The sequence below is a fragment of the Ovis aries genome, chromosome 14 (genome assembly GCF_016772045.2).
Source record: "Ovis aries strain OAR_USU_Benz2616 breed Rambouillet chromosome 14, ARS-UI_Ramb_v3.0, whole genome shotgun sequence".
Lineage (NCBI taxonomy): Eukaryota > Metazoa > Chordata > Mammalia > Artiodactyla > Bovidae > Ovis > Ovis aries.
The window spans coordinates 6,935,925-6,958,422 of NC_056067.1; the positions used below are offsets into that span (position 1 = coordinate 6,935,925).

The following is a 22,498-nucleotide window of genomic DNA, read 5'->3' on the forward strand; positions in this document are numbered from 1 at the left end:
CAGGATGGAGAAACTTCTTCCCCAGGATGAAGCAGAAAAACTATGCTAGACAAACAGCCAATACAATCGTTGGTAGGTAGGTGGATGGGTGGATGGATGGATGGTTGATTGGATGAATGAACAGATGGGTGGATAATGGGATGGATGGATGGATGGATGGAAAAATGGATGCTTGAATGAATGAATGAACAGATGGGTGGATAGTGGGATGGATGAATAGATGGATGGATGGAGAGATAAACAGATGGGAGGATAGTGAGATGGGCAGGTGATGGAAAGACATATAAATGGACAAATTGCTAGATGGATGGGGGATGGGTGAAAAAGGCAGGCAGAGAGGTGAGTTTAGGAGTAAATGGGTGGATGAGTGGATGGCTCACACTCATCAAACGAGCTTAGTATAGTATTTAAGAATAAGGCTATGGAGCAAGACTTAAATCTTCTAAGGAGTTGTGTGTTCTTGATCAAGTTACTACATCTCTTTGGGCCTCAGATGACTTGCCTAGCAAGAGGGAAATACAGCACCTACCACCTAGGGCAACCGTAGAGAGTATACAAATAAGGTGTTTAGCATTCCAGGGTAAAGGTCACTTCACCTTGCATATCCTCCAGTGAATGCAAACCTGGGTAGTAGCTAAAGACAATGTGTCCCCACCCAGCAGAATAGACGTCCTGAGGGTAGTCAGCTCCTCCCTAGGAGAGTCCACCTGCTGAGCTAAGTCCTGAGTGGGGGAGATGCCATGCTGGGAGAGCGGCTCAAGAAGCCTTTAGTCAGCAAGGGTGCAGTGTCTACACGGCTACTTGGGGCCACACTGGGAGAGCAGCTGGTTTTCTTCCCTCCTGGTTACTGGTTACTGGAGGATTCAGTCACAGTTGGCTTTATGGGGGACAGAAAGGCCACTGCTTCCACCTCTGGTCCTATCCAGAAAGCTACTGGGTGACTTGACAGTCATTTCTACTCAAGTTAACCCAATGCCAACAATGAGCAGTATTAGCAGGATCATTACTAGCCTGACATGCTAGTCAGGAAAAAAACTATTGGCTCTTCCACTTTGTCTATACGTGACCCTGGGCAAGTTGCCTAACCTCTCTGTGCCTCCCTGTCCCCATCCGTTAAACAGAAATAGTAATGATAATAATAAGAGCTTCCCGCAAGGTTGTTGGGAGAATTAAGAGGAATGAGGTGTGATGAGAAAGGAAAGTGTCCTGAACATCAGTCACAAAGCACTGCAAGACGAGTGGAACTGCTCTGAGAAGTACAAAACTGCAGGTGACAAGAGTGCTTTTAAATACATTTTTTTCTTCCACAGTTTACGCACTTTGTAGAAAAGGTTTAGAGAAGCAACTGCTTTTTCTGAAACACCAAAATGCCCACGAGGCGCTCAGAGGAAATCTAGCCCCCAGACACCCCCTGAGACTTTGAATGCACCATCTCCTGGGACCTAATCTCCTTCTTTACATCCCCGTACAGGTTTTCTGACCCTCTTTCCCTCTTCTTCTCAGGAAAGCCTCACATAGAACCAGAAAGCTAATCTGTTCTGAGGATAACAAAAGCCCACATTATTTAGGACTTGAGTGTTAAATGACAGCAACATTCTCTCTGGAAAAGCTCTTTCCCTGAAGCTCCCCCAGCCTCCTCCACTGTCCCTGACTCCTTGCACCTGTTGAAAACAGAGACCTGGGCCCCCAGGTGCTGGCAGCTCAGCTTCTGAATCCCCACCCTACCTGCCCAGCCCTCCTCCAGTAGCTGAAACCTTCTAAATGGACACAGTTGTCAATTCCCTTAACCTGCAGTTACCGACCAATGCATGTTAAAGTCACTCAGTCGTGTCCGACTCTTTGTGACCCCCATGGACTATACAGTCGATGGAATTCTCCAGGCCAGAATACTGGAGTGGGTAGCCTTTCCCGTCTCAGGGGATCTTCCCAACCCAGGCATCGAACCCAGGGCTCCCACATTGCAGTCAGATTCTTTACCAGCTGAGCCACAGAGGAAGCCCAACCTATAAATGCATGAACACTATTGAAAAAGCGCGTACCCACACACCTGCCACCCTCTCTTTTCAAAGGTAAACAATCTGAGGCCCTGAACAATTCCTTGGAGTTCAACCAAATCATTAATGAACATTTCCCCTCTGTGATCCCTGCTGATACAGATGGTATTCTACTGCAGGTGGGGGCAGGGAAATTTTGAGGCAGTTATTACCAGAGCTGCAATGACAAGTGGACGGCTGCATCATTAGGAACAGGATGATGCCAGTCACCTTCAGTGGTACATGCTAAGTGAGCATGCCGGGAGCTGTACTAAGAACTTACAAGGAGTCAGACTTCACCTTCCCACCCGAGCTTTCCCCTGAGGAGCATTCTCACCACTGACAGCTGAGGAAGTTGAGGCTCAGAACAGGGAGATAACTTTCCCTCCATCACACGGTCAGCAGGCAGTCAGCCAAGAACGGAACCACAGTTCATCTGACTCCTCAGCAGGAGTTCTTGGCCACTGGCTACACCTCACTGGCGAGAGGCCACTGGAACCAAGCAAGCAAGTTGCCAAGCACGTGGACCAGCAAAGCAAAGCGACAGGCACTGAGGAAGAAGGCGGCTTCATGAAGTCGCTCACCCAACACTCTAATGAGTCCACACACAAGGCACCGCAGGCCCTGGCGAACCCGCAGACCACCAGGATGGTGCCCACAGGCTGCGGGAAGCAGAGTGCTTCAGCGAGGCGGCACAGAGTCGGGGGAATAACCACGAAACGTGCTCTGACGGTGGAGAGAAAGGGGCTGTGACAAGAACGGCTACTTCAAATCAGATGGGCAGGGAGGCTCCTCTGAGAAGGAACGGGACCTTCAGAGATGGAGAAAAGCTGGACCCTGAGAGGCCTCTCCAGGCAGCAGGACAGTCGCTGCCCACGGGGCAGGTGGGCCAGATCACAGCAGTGCCACCTTACACTCACTCAGCATCGACCAAGCGCACGCGATCGCTGCATAGCAGATTAACACTGTATATATTAACTCATTTCACCTTCAAAATAGCCAAATGACGTAGGTAACTTTATCCTCTTTCTTACAGAAGGCAAAACTGAGGCACCCAGAGGTTAAAGACTTTGACCAAGACCCCACCTCTGTCAAGCAGTGGAGAGCTAAGACTCGGTCAGGAGTGTCTGAGCTCCAGACCCCGCGCTTCCAGTGATGACACCATATCCACTCCCCACCCTTACTCAGCGAGCCCAGCCTGACTGAGGCTGATGGTGTATCTGCAGCTGCTGATGCTCCCCCAACTCCTGCCAGGTCCCAGAAAACTTACAGCAGCTTTACATGGCTTAAAAGTGGCCTTCTAAAGAGAACTCTAATTCGAAAAGATATAAGCACCACGTATTCATGGCTGCACTGTTGGCAACAGCCAAGACATGGAAACAAATGTCCATCAAGGGATTAATGGATAAAGTAGATGGAGACACTCACACACACACACACACACAATGGAATATTACTCATCCATAAAAAAGAAAGAATGTCATTTGCAGCAACATGGATGGACGTCGAGATTATCACCCTAAGAGAAGAAAGTCATACCAAGACAAATATCATATAATATCAATTATATGTGAAATCTAAAATTAATACAAATTAATTTATTTACAAAACAAAAACAGACTCACAGACATAAAAAACAAATTAATGGTTACCTAAGGGGAAAGGTTGGAGAAGGCAATGGCACCCCACTCCAGTACTCTTGCCTGGAAAATCCCATGGACGGAGGAGCCTAGTAGGCTGCAGTCCATGGGGTCGCTAACAGTCAGACACGACTGAGCGACTTCACTTTCACTTTTCACTTTCCTGCACTGGAGAAGGAAATGGCAACCCACTCCAGTGTTCTTGCCTGGAGAATCCCAGGGACGGGGGAGCCTGGTGGGCTGCCGTCTCTGGGGTCGCACAGGGTCGGACACGACTGAAGCGACTTAGCAGCAGCAGCAGCAAGCGGAAAGGTGGGGAGGAGGGATAAATTCAGAGTTTGGAATTAGCAGATACACACTGCTATAAATAAAACAGATAAACAACCAGGTCCTACTATATAACACAGAAAGACTATATTTAATATCTCATAATAACCCACAATGGAAAAGAATCTGAAAAAGAACATACACATATAAGTGAATCACCTTGCTGCACACCGGGAACTCACACATTGTAGATCAAGTGTACTTCAATAAAGAATAGTGGCCTCCTGAGTTTGTCTCTCCTGGGCTCCCCAGCACGCCATGTGGAACTCCCTCCCTTCCTGCTCCCATGCTCCGTCAGCTCAAAGGGAAACAGAACAATTATCAGTCATCTTCCCTCTCCCAGCTTCCCACCAAACCAAAAGAGTACGTAAAATGACAACTGCTCAGAAGTACAGGTTCAGATTGTCCAGACTCCTGAAAGAATGCCCCTCATACCAGAGGGGGTTGGATTGAGAAACTACGGGCTACTAGTACATCTTAACCTCTGAATGCAAAGAGCCAGGCCAAAAAGGAATAAAGGAAGGTGATGTCCACTTGGGCTCTCTGCCCACACCTGCACCAGAGCAGCCATCCCTGGACATTTCCAGAATCCTGGACCTCAGACCCAACAACCATGAGGGCCTCTCTATCTGCACCCTTTCAGTATCCTGGGACAACTGCTTTGGAGGTAGAATGGCACAGGCTCCCATCATCTGACATGGGGAATGAAGTCCTTGGGTTTCCCTGGTGGACCAGTGGTAAAGAATCTGCCTGCAATGCAGGAGACCAGGGTTCGATCCCTGGGTCAGGAGGATCCCCTGGAGGAGGGCATGGCAGCCCACTCCAGTGTTCTTGCCTGGAGAATCCCACAGACAGAGGAGCCTGGGGGGCTACAGTCCACGGGGTCACAGAGAGTCAGTCATGACGGACGTGACTGAGCAGGCAAGCACACATGAAGTCCTCGGGAAGAATTAAGATGGAGTAAGTTCTGCAGACAACTAGGTATGGACTGCGTCCGGGTTAGAAGACTGTGGTTGCTTCAGATTATCTCATCAGAGAATCAGGCAGTACCAACAGGCGGCATGTCCTGTTGGACTACACATGAACTACACTAAGGAAATAGAGGCAGAAATTCGGCTCAGAGCCATACGATTCAAGCTGGCTTCTGGGTGCGGGTCAGAATGGGGGGCTCAACAGCATCTAAGTGAGGAGAGGACCAAGACCAATTCCCACACCCACTCTGTTGGAAAACACTAAACCAGAGACTCCTCTTTGATAGAGAGCACACAGACAAAAGCTGGTAATGTATTTATAAAAACTTCTAAAACATACCAGAACATGATCATAACTAAAAATTCTCAGTCACACTACACTAGAAGTACTACTGTATATTTTTGGATACCATTTGTGTTGTGATTTCAGAGACTATAGAAAATACGACCTCTTTTATAAAAAGAGTGAGGAAAAAGGAAAAAAGATAAATGATGATGATGAAATCAATAGGTTGAGAAGGGAATTGAAATAAAGGAAGACTCATTTACATAAGAAAAAATGTAAGGAAGCTAAAGGAAAAAATGCCAGCAAAGAAATAAAATTCCCTCTGGAACCAGGAAAGGACAGAGGCAACAAGCAGAAAATCAAATCAGTGATGTAGACAACGTACTTGCAACAGTCTCCAAGAACGGAGAAGAAAAGGACACAGAGGCTTTTAAAGAAATGAGAGTAGACATATAGGAGGGTTAACAGAGATCCAAGAACTGTAAGCCTAGCAAAGAGAAAAAAATCAATGTAAGACAAGAACACTAACAAGGAATAACAAGAGAGGTCTCTGTATCTTGAGTCTGCACGTCAAGAAAAGATCTCTTTGGGGGGAAGCAAAGGTTGAGAATACATCAACTTAATTTCTATTTTTGCAAACTTTCTTGGTTTCAAAAAATTAAACTCCCCACCTCACACCCCAGCCTTCCTCCATCCAAAATACACAAGTTGAAAGCATAAATAATGTGAACTTAAGAAGTCTAAAACCAGTCAAGTGGACCATCAGCTGAGAAGGGAGGAGGAAGACATTTTGTTCGTTAGGGCACAAAATAAACAATAAACCGTGTTTTAAAAAAAGAGTCTGAAGGATCTCGTAATGCCAGAAAATAAGATAGGGTTTAATCAATCAATAAACCCCAGCTGATGAGGAAATGCCAAAGAAGCCATCTGAAACTGAAAGGGTGCCCAGTGGCTGGAACAATTTAAAAAAAGCAAATAGGGATAATACTACATTCATAACCTAAAAGAATGAAACAAATACCCATGAGGTCACCTGATATAAATAAATGAATTAATTATCAGAATTGGTCACAGGCCAAATCTGGTCCAGGGTCTGTTTTTAAGAATTAAGATTCATTAGAACACACCACACCCACTCATTTATGTATTAACTATGGCTGCTTCATGCTCTAAGAATACTTAGTTGTATAACAGAAACTGTGTGGCCCACAAAGACTAAAATAATTGCTATCTGGTCCACTGCACAAAATGTTTGCTGATTCTGAAATAAACAAGTGGAGGATAAGGGACAAACATTCCTCATAGAACAATTTGAAATAATAAATATAAAAGAATAGGGGAAATAATAGAAAAATCATCATTAGAGCACCACAGTAATAATTGCTACAAACAAGATGCACAGATGGATGCTAGAATTAGTGGGTAAATTTTTAAAGAGAAACAGAATATCTGCATAGCCTGAAAATATCGCCCCCAACTACCACAGCAGTTTTAACAGCCCTCCAATTAAACCCCCCAAAGAAAGTACACAAAGAAAAAAGAGTAACCATACAGCGCAGAAACCTGGCCCACATCAGTGATCAAGGGTACATCACCTGTGATAAATCGTGTTGATGTCACATATAGTCTGATCTGATTCACTGAGAAGAGCACTCATTCTCTGTGAAATAATCCCCTAAAACCCATAACCTATTGATTAAACATCAGACAAATCCAACCTGAGGGAACTCTACAACATACTTGACCAGTATCCTAGAAAAGTGTCAAGGTTACAAAATATAAAAAGACCAAAATATGGCCTTAGATCGGAGGTGACTGAGGAAGAGTGCTAACTAAGCGCAACGTGGTATCCTGGACTGGATCCTAAAACAGAAAAAGACACTCATGGAAAACACGGCTGTGCTGCGCTCAGTTGCTCAGTCGTCTCCGACTCTGCGACCTCATGGACTGTAGCCCTCTTGGCTCTTCTGTCCGTGGGGATTCTCCATGAAACAATACTGGAGTGGGTAACCATTCCCTCCTCCGGGGATCTTCTCAACCCAGGAATTGAACCCAGGTCTCCCGCTTTGCAGGTAGATTCTTTACCATCTTAGCCACCAGGGAAGCCCAAGAATACTGGAGTGGGTAACCTATCCCTAAACTAGTGAAATCCTAAGACGGTCTGAAGGTTAGTTTACAGTGTAACACCAATGCTCATTTCTTAGTTGTTATAAACGCACATGGTGTAAGATGTAAATAATTATGAAAACTGGTTAAGGGGTATATGGAAACTCTGTAGTATAGATTTGTGAAAATCTATAATTATTTTAAGCCCGTTTTTAAGTACAATTGCAGGTCACGCTAAAACTTAAAAAAGCATCCAATAATGGTAACAACAATCATAAAACCTAACAATTTCAAGTACTCCTTATATACACTTATTCACTTACTGGTAACAGTTAAAAGAAATAACAAAAATATATCAGGCAAGATCAAATTTTGTAAAGAATATCAAAGTAAAATGTGAGGAGCAAAAACACATTAAATAGGAAGGAAGAGTTTTTTCTAATTCAAAAATACTAAATACATAATAGTCATGAATTTTTCTGTGTCAATAGCAGATTAAAAACTAACTTTTAAAAATTCAGCAGAAAACTGGTAGAAATAATCTGAACTGAAAAACTTAAACTCAATACTTTCAGGCTAAAATAGATCAAGCTGATGAAAAACAGGGATGTAAAGAATCTGATGTATACATATGATGATACAAGTAAGTAAGTAAGTAAGTTGATCAAGTAAGTATTGCATGTATTTGAATGAACACAAACTTTTAACTGCATAACTTATAAACAAAATAAACTTGACAGAATTTCAGGAAAATCATCCATAGAACACATCAAAATCAATTAAATACTAAAATATCAGAGGGAAAAATCCTCTCAGTTCATCAGTTCAGTTCAGTCACTCAGTCATGTCCGACTCTTTGCGACTCCATGAATCTCAGCACGCCAGGCCTCCCTGTCCATCACCAACTCCCGGAGTTCTCTCAGATTCACTAATGAACGTCAAAAAAGAAGGTACTTTATGAAGTATGATCTCTAAATACACAAAATGCTAATATACTAGATAACACATTTAAAAAATTAGTCCCAATCACTTATAAATGAAATATTGGCCCTAAGTAACCATCAAATAAAAAGCTAAGAAAATAACTACAGTAACAATGTTTTAAAAAATAAAAAAAAATGGGGACACACAGAATCAACAGTTGGGCAGGAGAAGGAAAGACGAAAGGAGTTAGACATCTGCCCTGAGTAATCAGTGAGAGAAGCACACTCTCCTGGGAAGAAAGAGAACGGGATACATATCAAAGTAGAAATTAATAAACCAGAAAAGGCAAAAAAGCTGCACTCATTGACATTCAGAAACTGATTCTTGAAATAAAGAGCAAAAAATGGAAGAGTAGGCAGCCCTGGGGGCTTGTTTCTCCACAGAAACACTGAAAAATCAAGCAAACATCAGAGTCGATCTTTTTAGAATTCTGGAAAACAAGGTTTGTAACAACCAAACTGAACGCTGAATCAAGAAAAACCCAACTCAAAAATAGTAGGAAAGGTTGTTTTTTTTTTTTTGGTCATTTTTTTTACTTACCCTTGCCCCACCCATTCCCCAGCTCAGCAGCAGTCTTGAATAAAGCAGCCCACATTCCCAATATAGAACCATGGTCCTTGGTCCTGGAAGGAGCAGATCAAACCTTTTCTTCAAAGAATTGTGCTTGTTCTAACCTGTCTAGGGGCTACATGAAGAACTGACATAAGCACTTGTTTTTATTTTGCTTGAAACTTATTCAGGTTGGTAAAACATTTATGCAGACTAATTCTTTCAGAACAATGTAAGATTGCAAAATCAGCTGCCAACTGAGGCAAAAGAGTACAGTTGAGAAAAACAACAAAGTACAAAATCCTGGGAAGAAAAGATGGAGAGTTTTCTTGGGAAGTCAAGGCACTCAAAAAACCCTGACTGTACCAAGAAATTTAGAAGGCCACACACCTTCCCAAGGCAGGATGCATGCTCAGAAAAGACCAAGGATGGCCCTAAAACTTTCAGCTGTGGCTAATCTCCAGGGTTCATGCATGCAGGAAGTGAAGACTAAGGCAGAGCTGTGAATGGCCTGGCTGAGTACTGAAAGAATGTCCCAGTGCAGAGCCAATCTGAGGCTCCCCTTCTTCCTTCTTCCCTCCCTCCCTCCCTCCCTCAATTCCTCTCTTCTTTCATTTCTACTCCTTATTAACTTCTCCTGGCATGCAAGGAGATCTGTCACAACTAGCTTAACGCATGCTAAAGGCACAGAGATTTCATAGCTCACCCGTGATGAAGAATACAGACTTTATAGAACCTGTTTAGAAAGGCCTCTAAACAAGTGGCAATAGTCCACAGTGAGCAACAAAACAAATCCTTAAAGTGAGGAAAGCCTAATTTCCAGAGTTACCACACTATAATATTCAAACTGTCTATTCTTCAACAAAAATTGTGAAACATTCAAAGAAGCAAGAAATATGACCATTCACAAAATCAATTAACAGAAATTTTCCCTAAGGAAGGAAAGATATTGGACTCACTAGACAAAGGCTTTGCATCAACAGTCTTAAGTAGGCTCAAAGAGGTAGAGAAACCTATGGACAGAGAGTTAAACTAAGCTAGGACAGCAATGGCTTAACAAATAGAAAAATAAAAAAGACACAAAAATTATAAAAAAGAACCTAAGAAATCTGGGAGACAAAAAGCACAACATAAATGAAAAATTCATTAGAGAGTTTCAGTAGAGAATGGGCACAAGCAGAAGAAATAGTTGGCAAATTTGAAGATAATTCAATTTAAACTGTCCAGTCTGAGAAGCACAAATGAAAAAAATTAAGGAAAATAAACAGGGCCCAACAAACCTGTGGAACATAACCAAGAGTAACAACATACGTACATAATGGGAGTTCCATAAGGAAATTCCAGCTCACTGCTTTACAACAAGAAAAACAACAAAAATCCAGACAAACTCATGTTCATAACTTGCCTAGAACTCACCACAGAATAGACACTGAGGGCAAACAACTTAGCCCCAAATCTCAGATGTTTGTAGAAGGAGACTGAATTTGATACACCTCAAGTGATGCCACTAGTCACCAGCTCTAATGGAAAAGATGAACAATGCAAAATCAGAGAGAAAAACTCAGTGGAGAGAAGGAAATTACAAGAAATAATCAAGCAAAAGTGCTAGAAATCAACAAAAAAATGAGAGATCAGATAGACTGATCAGTAGATTTAACACAGCTGAGGGAGGAAATCAGAAAACTTGAAGGTAGGTCAATAGAAATTAACCAAATTGGAACACAAAGAAAAAAAGCAGGGGGAAAAAACCAGGGCATCCTAAGGGCTATAGAATGATACAAAATAGGCTGACACACACGTCAGTGGAATCTCAGAGGAAAAGAAAGGGTAAATAGGCAGAAGAAATATTTGAAAAGTGAATAGCCAATGTTTTTCAAACTTGTCGAGAGTGTCAAACCACTAATCCAACAGTTCAGAAAACACTGAACAACATAAATACTACCCTCTCCATACCCAAAAGAAAACAATATAATACGAGGCAATATACCAACTTGTATCATATTGAAACTGCAAAAAAAATGCAATCGGAAAATCTTGCAATCAGTACAAAAGAGACACATTTCATACCAAGGAACAAAAATAAGCATTACAGTGAAAAAAGTAAAGTGTTAGTTGCTCAGTTCGGAGAAGGTGATGGCACCCCACTCCAGTACTCTTGCCTGGAAAATCCCACGGACAGAGGAGCCTGGGAGGCTGCAGTCCATGGGGTCTTGAAGAGTCGGACACGACTGAGCGACTTCACTTTCACTTTCACTTTCATGCATTGGAGAAGGAAATGGCAACCCACTCCAGTGTTCTTGCCTGGAGAATCCCAGGGACGAGGGAGCCTGGTGGGCTGCCATCTATGGGGTCACACAGAGTCGGACATGACTGAAGCGACTTAACAGCAGTTGCTCAGTTATGTCCGACTCTTTGTGACCCCATGGACTGTAGCCCACCAGGCTCCTTTGTCCATGGGACTTTCCAGAATATTGGAGTAGGTTGCATTTCCTTCTCCAGGAAATCTTCCCGACTCAGGATCAAACCTGGGTCTCTTGCATTGCAGGCGAATTCTTTACCATCTGAGCCATTTCAGACTTCTTATCAAAAACCATGCATGATAGCACAGTAAAATAACATCTTAAAGGTGATGGGAAAAAAAGATGGTCAATCAAGAACTTGATACCCAGCCAAAGTATCTTTCAAAGATGAAAAAGGAAGAATTTATCAGAAAAAAAAACTAGGGAATGAATCTCCAGCAGACCTATTCTACAAAAAATGTTAAAGGAATGTCTCAGATAGAAGGAATATAATAACTAGACAGAAACTTGGATCTACACAAAGAAATACAGAGCCCTGGAAATAGGATACATGAAAGTAAATTCCTTACCTTGAATTGCTCTAGAGGTAAATGACTCTCTCAAGTAAAGAGAGCAGCAATGCATTGCGTGTTCACGGCATGTGTACGAGTAATACGTATGACAACGATGGGACGAAGGTAGAAGGAAAATGAGAATATCTTATTGTCAGGTCACTAAACTGCAATGAAGCAGTGTAAGTTATGTAAAAGTAAACTGAATAAAGACATGGAATGGAAGCTTTAGTGCAGTTAGTTTTATAAATAAACAAGAGTTACAAATAATTGCCAAAGAACTGATGGTTTTGAACTGCGGTGTGGGAGAAGACTCTTGAGAGTCCCTTGGACTGCAAGGAGATCCAACCAATTCATCCTAAAGGAAATCAGTCCTGAATATTCATTGGAAGGACTGATGCTGAAGCTGAAACTCCAATAATTTGGCCACCTGATGCAAAGAACTGACTCACTGGAAAAAACCCTGATGCTGAGAAAGATTGAAGGCAGGAGAAGAAGCAGACAACAGAGGATGAGATGGTTAAAATGGCATCCCCAACTCAATGGACATGAGTTTGAATAAACTCCAGGAGTTGGTGATGGACAGGGAGGCCTGGTGTGCTGCAGTCCATGGGGTCACAAAGAGTCGGACACGACTGAGCGACTGAACTGAACTGATAAATAATTGCAGAGATAAAAAGAATAATGAGAAATGCTAAAACTTTTTTGAAAATTTTAACCCAAAATAAGGCAGAAAAGTGAAACAATGGATTAGGTGAACATAAAATAACAATATTTTAATACAATTATATAAGTAATTACATTAATGCAAAGGGCATAAACATCAAATTAAAGGACAATATTGAATGTGATCTTAAAAATGAGACTCCACTATATGTTGTTTCTAAGTAATCTATTTTCAGTCCAAAAACATAGGTTAAAAGTTAAATGATAAGAATATGTATTATGAAAAAATTAACAAGGCTTGAGAGTTATATTAATATCAAACAAGTAGAGTTCCAAACAAAGAATATTACTAGAAACAAACAGGACTCTTATGGAACATCACATAAGAGTCAATTCTCCAAGAATATACAGCAATACAAAAGAATTATACACTTAACAACAGTTACAGATATGCAAAGCAAAAACAGAAAACTAGAAGAATTAGACAAATTCACAATTACTTCAATATTACTCTCAGGAATTAAAAGAACAAGAAAAGATGAAATCAATATGGATACCAAATTCCTTAAAAACACTATGAATCACTTTGACTTAATTGACATTTATAAAAAAAAAAAAACTCACACAAAATATACATTCCTTTCAAGGGCACATGGAACATTTACCATACTTTAGGCCATAAGGAAAATCTTAAAAAGTTCAAAAGAATAGAAATCATGCAAACTATGTCCTCATAACAAAATTAAACCACAAATTAACTAAAATATATCTGGAAAAATCTCACCCCTAATATTTGGAAATTAAAGCACCCACTTCTAAATTATTTCATGGGTCAAATAAGTCTCCTTGAGAAGTTATAAAATATTGCAAATTAAATAAACATGAAATTAATACAACATATCAAAATTTGTGGGAAGCAGGTAAAATCGTGTTCAAAAGGCAATTTATACCATTGCAAGCTGTCATAAGAAGAAAATAAAGATCTGAAATAAATAACCTAAGCTTACCCCTGAAGAAACTAGAAAGAAGAACAAATTAAACTCAAAGCTAACATAAGGAAAAATAATAATAAAGGTAGGAATAGAAATAAAGGAAATTAAAAACAGTAACAATACAGACAGTATTAATAAAATCAAAAGCTGATTCTTTTAGAGAATGATAAAATTGATAAACTTCAAGCCAGACATAACAGCAAAGAACACAAAAACTCAAGTAACCTATAATAGGAATGAAAGAGTGGACATACAGAGACCCTCAGATAAACATTTAGAACTGCCCCCAGGGCTCAGATGGTAAAGAATCTGCCGACAATCCAGGAGGTCCCAGGTCCGATCCCTAGGTCAGGAAGATACCCTGGAGGAGGGAATGGCTGGCTACCACACCACTCCAGCATCCTTGCATGGAGAAGTCCATGGACAGAGGAGCCTGGTGGGTACATGGGGTTGCAAAGAGTTGGACACGACTGAGCCACTCACTTTCACAACTTTCATGATGATCCATGGTTGCCAAGGGTTGGGGAGGGAAAACGGAACAGGTGGCACACAGAGAGCTCTCAGGGCAGTGAAACTCTGCGTGTGACGATGGATATGTGTCATCATACATGTCTCCAAGCTCAAAGAATGTACAGCGCCACAGTGTGTACAATGGGACAGTGATACATCAACGTCGGTCCATCAGTTAAAACAAAAGACAAAAGACAGAATGACAAGACAGTGACACTTATGACAAACGTGTTAATGTCCAAATCCTTTTTAAGAACTTTGAAACCAACAAAAAAAAAATTTTAAACAATAAAAATGGGTAAAGAATCAGAATAAAACATTCAAAGAAATAAAAATGGATATAGCATGCAAAAACATGATCAGTCTCATCGCTAATCAGGGAAAGTAGCAATGGAACAATGAAGAAAACGGACAGAAATAAGGTTGATAATATTCATTAGCAAGAGTGTGGGGAAATGAACACCCACGTATGCCTTTTATCAGAGTGTAACACTCTTTGTTGTTAGTTTCTAAGTCGTGTTCGACTCTTTCGCGACCCCAGGGACTGTAGCCCACCTGGCTCCTCTGTCCATGGGACTTCCCAAGCAATTTCCTTCTCCAGGGGATCTTCCCAACCCAGTAATTGAACCTGCATCTCCTGAATTGGCAGGTGGATTCTTTACCACTGAGCCACCAGGGAAGTTTTTGTAATACCCTTAAGAGTAATTTAATAGATACCTATACAAAGTTTAAATGCACAGATATCTTAAAATTTATTACCTGCACGCACACAGAGTATTTATATTTAGGGTCATATCCACTAGCTCAGGCCAATGAGCAGAACTGTGCGTCCCCTCTGAACAAAAACATTATTTCCCGCTTTGTCTACTCCATGCTAGTAACCATGGAAGTGTCAAATGTTTTTGGTACAGCTAGGATAGTTAAGACTCCATCATCAGCCTGGGCCCCCATGGGACTGGGTGGAGCCTATCCCCCCCCTACCAACCCGCCCTGCACTTGAAGCATGAATGAGAAATAACCCTTTATTGCATCAAACCACTGGGAATAAAAACTGCACAAACCCTTGGCCCAGCAGTTTGGCTTCTGGGTACCCATCCTGACTATACAACAATGATCAAATAAATTAAAATAGAGCTGTATGCTTTGATTTAATAGTATGATTCCATTCATGTCAAAATATGCATATGCAAATGAAGACAGGGCTAGGCTATTTCACTGTTAATTGTCTCTGACTATTGCCTAATCCTTAACACGCTTGGCTCTCAGGCTGGGAGTGGGATCAGGGAAGAGGCAGTAAGGGGTTCTTTCCCTTTTATTCAATAGTTTTCTGCACTGCTTAACTTTTTTTGACGCACGCTATTTATATAGTATCTATGCCACTGTTAAATCAATAAAAATATTTTTAAATTAATGCATTTCCTATACAATCTAAATCACCACTTAGAAGATATAATGGGAAAACAGCCCATTCCAAAAAGCAACCAGAAAGATTAAATAGCAGAGGTTAACTTTTACAAGAAATATTGAGAAGCCGTTAAGAGGAAAAACCACAAAATTCTGCTGAGATATTTTAAAGGGCTCAAATGAATGGAGCTGTATGTACAATGTTTCTGGATGGAAAGTCTTAATATATTAAAGATGTCAGATCATGACAAACTGATCGATAAAAATAATGCAGTTACAATCTAAATCCCAATAGGCCCATTTACAGAACTGTTTAAAGGATTCTCAAGTATCTCTGGGAGAATTAAACAAAAATAGTCAAGAGATTTTGAAAAAGAAGAATGAGGAGGTTCTTTCCACAATTATAAAATAAAACCCAATATAAAGTCACAATCACTGTGAGCCAAGTATTCAGGCAAGAAAAAAAAAAAAATCAAGTGAATAAGGGAGTAAGCCCAGAAACAATCCTTAGCATATTAGGAAATAGAACCTGAAGGGGGGAAAAAGTTGCATCAAAAATTAATGCCCAAAGAGGAACTTCCCCCGGTGGTCCAGTGGCTAAGACTCTCCACTCGCAATGCAAGAAGCTCAGGGTGGACCCCTGGCCAGGAACTAGATCCCACATGCCACGACTAAGCGTGCGCGCCACACCAAGACGGAAGACTCTGCATGCTGCAACGAAGACCCACTGCAGCCAGACAGACGCAGGAATACAGTGAGTGCCGGAACGAAGAATTCTTGGGTAAGTGGGACAATTAAACAGAAATGAGGTGAGAACAGATCCTCACTTCACAACAGAGGAATCAGAGTTTGGTGTTTCTTTAAAAACTAATTCCAGGCGGTTCCAAGAGCCAGAGAGCTGAAAAACACACACACACACACATACCACATACCTAGAATAAAATGGAGGTGGATAGCCATCTTAGTTTTAGTTGAAAGACACTGTATATTTTAAAAGAATAATTTTTTACTCTGAAACAAAAGCTGTTTATAAAACTAGAACAAAAATCAAAAGGTACACAATGAAATGGAAAAAACTCAAGAGACATGCAAGAAACATGTCAGATGAAAGCTTAAATAATTACCACATGAAAATCTCAGGAACATCATTAAGAAAGGTACATAAATAAGCCAAGGGCATGAAGAAACTATTCACGGATAGTATATACAAGTGGCTACTAAATACGTAAAAACACTTTAATGAATGAGCAAATAATGTAAACAAAAACAAGAGTGAGATTCTGGTTTTTAATCCATCAGATTAAAGCTTTTTTCTGAAAATCAATAATGCTTAATGCTGACAAGGGGATGGACTGTCGTGAAGTGTTACAACTTTCAGAAGGGATTTTTACAATATGTATTAAGAGCCTTAAAGCACCCACACTCTTTGACACAGCCATGCCTCTTCAAGGACTCCAAAAACCTGGCAAAGCATCACACTCGGAAGTATACATGAAGTTCGTATACATGAAGTATGTATACACGGAAGCAGACTAAAATCTAAATCTCTAACAAGCAGGTTAAAATGAAACATGGACTCTCTAAAACAAACAAACAAACAAAAACTTCATCTACAAATAGGTTTCAATGATGTGGGAAAGTGATGAACTATTAAATGGAAAACAAAGATTTTTCATAGCTTCAGGGAATCCTAGATTGTTCCAGTTATGGCCCTTAATAAATAACATCTTTCTGCTTCCACCCCACTTTGCAATGGGATTTCACCCCTCTTCTTACCAAAGGGTGGAGTGTATTTTCCAGCCCTGGAATCCAGAATAGGCTTGTAACTTGCTTTAACCATCAGAATGTGATAGAAACGATGTCATTCAACTCCAAACTCTAAATAAGCCTTAAGAGACACTGGAGCATCTAATTTCACCTCCTTGGTCCACTGCCCTGAGACCACCAGGTCCAGCCCACAGAGAGTGAAAAGACCAGACGTGCCCAGCCAGCTGCCAGCACCACGTGCCAGAAAGGTGGGTGAAGCCACCTTGGACCTTGCATCTCAGCTGCGTGAATGAGCCTAAGATACCAAGAGACCCACCCAACCCACCCACCGAATCATGAGAAACAATCAGCTGTCATTTTCAGCTACTAAGTCTGTAGCTGATGTACCATGATATAAAATTGTATTAGAGAATTAGCTCAATCATGTAGCATAGGACACACGGAAACTTAGACAAGAAGACAAGAAGGAAATATTAATAGGAAGAGAAAACCTGAACATGTAGAATACATACCCTTGGGCAAAAAGAAGAAAGGCTGTTAAGGCTACGTCCAGGGAGCAGGATTTGAATTTATACCCTTTATATTTATGAATTTCCTTTCATTCACAGGAAACCATATGTACATAGAACTGTGTCTTAAAAATTCATTTATTTCCCCAGACTAGATTGTGAACTCCTTGATGCTAAGTAAAGACTGTGTTTTTCAACTGTGAACCCCAAGGCTTGTCACAGAGCAGGTGAACCACAAATGTTTGAAACACGAAAACATGGAGCACCAGGGCTTCCCTGATTCAGGACTGCGGTGCAGTTCCAAATTGTCTTGCTCCTGAGTTGGCAACTGGACGGAGAAGGCAATGGCACCCCACTCCAGTACTCTTCCCAGGAAGGTCCCATGGATGGAGGAGCCAGGTAGGCTGCAGTCCATGGGATCGCTAGGAGCCGGACACGACTTCACTTTCACTTTTCACTTTCATGCATGGGAGAAGGAAATGGCAACCCACTCCAGTATTCTTGCCTGGAGAATCCCAGGGACGGGAGAGCCGGGTTGGCTGCCGTCTATGGGGTCGCACAGAGTCGGACACGACTGAAGTGACTTAGCAGTAGCAGCTAGATCACTCCTAATGTCCACTGGACCAGATCTGGTGCCCAGGGGTCAATGACCACCCGATCAAGTTGCCAGATGGCAAGTCTCCTGGTCACCCTGCCCTGGCTCAGGCCAAAGGGCCCTCTTGTGGGGTCCTCTAAGGACTGTTCTAGTTACCCTGTTTTATCACATCATTTACAGAATAACCATATAATAATTACCATTATTATTATTTCAGTGAAACACTCCAGGCAGCCACAGCTACTCTCTCAGAGATAATACTAAAGATGTAACTTGTTCACTCAACAAACACTTTATTGAGTGCTTATCACACGCCTTCCCTTATAGCTCAAGAATCTGCTGCAATGCAAGAGAACCCAGTTCGATTCCTGGGTTGGGAAGATCCACTGCAGAAGGGATAGGCTACCATCTTCAGTATTCCTGGGTTTCCCTTGTGGCTCAACTTGTAAAGAATCCACCTGCAATGCAGGAGACCTGGCTTCGATCCCTGGGTTGGGAAGATCCCCTGGAGAAGGCAAAGGCTACCCGCTCCAGTATTCTGGCCTGGAGAATTCCATGCACTGTACAGTCCATTGGGTCACAAAGAGTTGGACAGGACTGAGTGACCTTTGCTATCCCATGCCAGGCACTGTGGTAGACACCAGAGGTTCAGCAGTGAGTAAAGTCAAGTGTGGTCCTTTCCCTTGAGCCTGCAGTCTAGTGGGAGACAGCTACTAGTCAACACACAGTTAAGTGCACTAAATGTTTGGAAAGAAGTCACTGCTGATCCTAGCTTCCAGAAAACAATGAGCTGTCACTGAATTATCAACCTGGGAGCATGGGACAGCCCCATAGGAAACCTTCCCCATTCCACAAGTAATTAGCACGGTGACAAGAAAGCTTTGGGTCACAGAAAATATGGAGAAGAATGAGGCTGAGGTCTACAGTGTAGGCAGGGACCACCTGGAAAAAGGACGAGGAGGAATCAAGGGCTGAGGCTGCAGGGAGGAAAACACGCTCAGTCGTGTCCAACTCTTTGCAGCCCCATGGACTGTAGGCCACCAAGCGCCTCTGTCCATGGAATTCTCCAGGCAAGAATACTGGAGTGGGTAGCCACTCCCTTCTCAGGGGACCTTCCCGACCCAGAGATGGAACCCAGGTCTCCCACACTGCAGGTAGATTCTTTACCATCTGAATCACTAGGGAAGCCCCCTTAGTTCCCTGACCAGGGATCAAACCCACAACCCCTGCATTAAGAGGTGGATTCTTAACCACTGGACCGCCAGGGAAGTCCCCCTGGTTCTATGATTTTAAATCCTCTATCAAAGAAGTAGTCTCATAGAGGCCAGAACAGTTTCCCCAGGTTAGCTTCACCAAACTACAGATAATTTAGTGGTGTCAATCTAATGCCTAAACCTACACTGAAGTCATAATCTTTTCCTTGTTTTTATCAGCTTTTGTGTTTGTACAAAATAACCCATTTGCAACAGAACGGCCATACCTAGCCCTCCAGAGAGATAGCCCTGTTCAGCTAGGGGACGCAGCTCCTCTGAACCCTGGCACAGGTCAAGGGCTGGTACTTCAAGGGGGCTGTCATGCACGGCACAGTTGTTTCACTGCCCTTCCCTGGGGAAATTCCAGTGACAGACCACTGATGTCTCTTTCGCCACAAGTGTTTTCTATTCCAGTACAGTGTCAGGGTGCTGAGAGTGTCGAGGTCACCTTGCGATTATCCAGAAAGCAAGGCCAGTGGTTCCTCTTCTGCAGAAGGGCTCCTAAGACCAAATTCCTCATTGGTGGGGCAAAGATGGAGCCTTTCCCTCGCCATGTTCCTTAGGAAGGTGGTAGGGGATGTTAGGTCATCGGAAAAACCAACATGGGATGGAAGGATGGGGGGAAACGCTCCTTCACCCAATAGGAAATGGAAAAGACACATTTCCTATCTTGGTACAGCCTCATCACTCCCTGATGAGGACACCAACACCATCCCATTTTGAGGATGAGGCTCAGAGAAGATCTGCATCAAGAAGAAAACTCAACCTGTCCCTTGAGAATGCAAAGGGCATCACTGTACCCAGGAGGCAATCAATAAATATTAGCTGGTAGTCAGATCTCTTAAAAACGAACAGAAAATAAGAGGCATGGTCCTTTTTTCTAAACTTAGAAACGGAAAATACAAGACACTCATTTTGTAGTTAAATTGTTCCCAGCTCCAAAGTATGAAGACAGAGTAGAGAAGAATCTAGTAACGATGGAGTCTGTATTATAACATAAAATTGATGCAATCCTTATTTATTATAAAGCAAAATGAGGCAATTACCTATCTACTTTCCTATTTTTTAAATACAAAGATAAAACTCTCTTCAGGAAACACAGCGCCTGTTTGCAAATTGAACAGAAGCATAAGACGCCAGCCCAACAACAGGAAATACAAATAGAAAAAAGCACAGTGAGTTCTGCTTATAACTTGTTTTGAAAACACAAATTTGTTCCAATGTGACTAATTTGAAGGTACAATTTGAACAGAATGCAAATTTTGTGTTCGCATGTACACAATCTTTACCCATTGGAAACACACTAGACGAATGCAGAATCCCACGTAAAATATGTAGACATGAGCATGCGTGTGCACACACACACACACACCCCTCATGCATCTACCAGAAGCCTCGGCTCACCACGTGTGTTATGAGCCACAGTGATCCTCAAGCTTCCTCCATTCAGATGACCTTCCAAATTCACAACCCCTCTTCAGCTGCTGCTGCTGCTAAGTTGCTTCAGTCGTGTCCGACTCTGTGCGACCCCATAGACGGCAGCCCACCAGGCTCCGCCGTCCCTGGGATTCTCCAGGCAAGAATGCTGGAGTGGGTTGCCATTTCCTTCTCCAATGCATGAAAGTGAAAAGTGAAAGGGAAGTCGCTCAGTCGTGTCTGACTCTTTGCAACCCCATGGACTGCAGCCTACCAGGCTTCTCCACCCATGGGATTTTCCAGGCAAGAGCACTGGAGTGGGGTGCCATCGCCTTCTTCCTCTCAAACCCACTTCTGCAGGCCAACTTCCAATCACAGGCACTGTTGAAGGTACGAGTTTCTTAGGGCCCTCCAGGTGGCACAGTGGTAAAGAACCTGTCTGCCACTGCAGGAGCTGCAGGGTACAGGGGCTGGATCCCTGAGGTGGGAAGATCCCCTGGAGGAGGGCACGGCAGCCCGCTACAGTGCTCTTGCCTGGAGAATCCCATGGACAGAGGAGCCTGGCGGGCTGCAGTCCACGGGGCCGCACAGAGTCGGACGTGACTAAGTGACTATGCACGCGTGCACCGTGTGTTTCTTAACCATTTCACATGCGCAGAACTGTGCTGCCTTCTCTTTTGGACGGTGTCACTGACAAAGTTTTCAAGTCTTGTGCCCACTTCTATAAACCCTGTGAGTTTTTTATCGTGGGATTCTGGATAGCACAGTGATTTTTAGGGACACCAAAGTCACACTCTAACAGAACTTGCTGTACGTGGAAAAATGTTCTTCCACGGTTGACTTAATTTTTAAAGGAGATACGCAGCATTATTATTAATAAACTGGTCCAGCCCTTCTTGTGGTCATCTGGCAATATATACCGTTATGCCCATGTCTTTTGACCAGGTAATCCCACTCAAGGAAACATTAAGCACGTTCAATAGGAATTACAGGCATAATTTAATGTCTGTAAGAGACAAACGCATGCATTTAAGATGTTCATTGTGAAAGCAGCGTGTGTGTATGTGTGTGCTATGTCTGTGTGTGCCCACGTGTGTGAATGCAAAGCCCTGGAACATTAGAATTACAGACAGTATGTAACCAAATATTAATAGAAAATGACTTTAATATATTGTTTGTTAAATGAAAAAGGAAAACAAATGTATGTAAACTGATCAACAGGATCAAAACAAAGGCTGGGAAAACAATAATATTTGTTTACACAAGTATACACACAGGCAACACAGAGCTGTGTTTTACATTTTTAAAAAGCTAAGTCGCCAAGAAGGGTTTTCAATAGGCTAATTTTCAGTTCTGCTAAAAAAAATCAGAAATAGTTCTTCACTGCATATCACATACACAGCACCCTATTTATTTCAAGACGTGAAGGAAGTAATTTGAAATTTTAGTTTTGTGAACACATATTTTTGTACGAGCTCCAGTCTGAATCCTGAACTACAGCTGGTTATCTTCAGTCTGTCACTGAAGCTAATTTGCAGCCTGCTGCTTGATGTAAATACGGAAACAATGGCCCCTTCGCAACATGCAAACACTCAGGGCAAAGCATACCAACAGGAAGGAAAGGTTTTGTTGAAAGGCT

The 22,498-nt window shown here is 42.2% G+C and overlaps 1 protein-coding gene across 2 annotated transcripts in view; it reads right to left on the bottom strand.

The window, feature by feature from the left end:
- CDYL2 (chromodomain Y like 2) overlaps nt 1-22,498 on the bottom strand; it is a 166,834-nt gene that overhangs the window by 61,998 nt on the left and 82,338 nt on the right. The window contains exon 1 of one of the 2 annotated variants that reach the window (XM_027977652.3): nt 4,160-4,478. The exons of the other annotated variant lie outside the window; for it this stretch is intronic. Coding sequence (XP_027833453.1) covers nt 4,160-4,186 — 27 coding nt within the window. The 5' untranslated portion in view covers nt 4,187-4,478. Of the gene's footprint in view, nt 1-4,159; nt 4,479-22,498 lie in introns of those variants that run through there. 2 annotated transcript variants of the gene reach the window in all.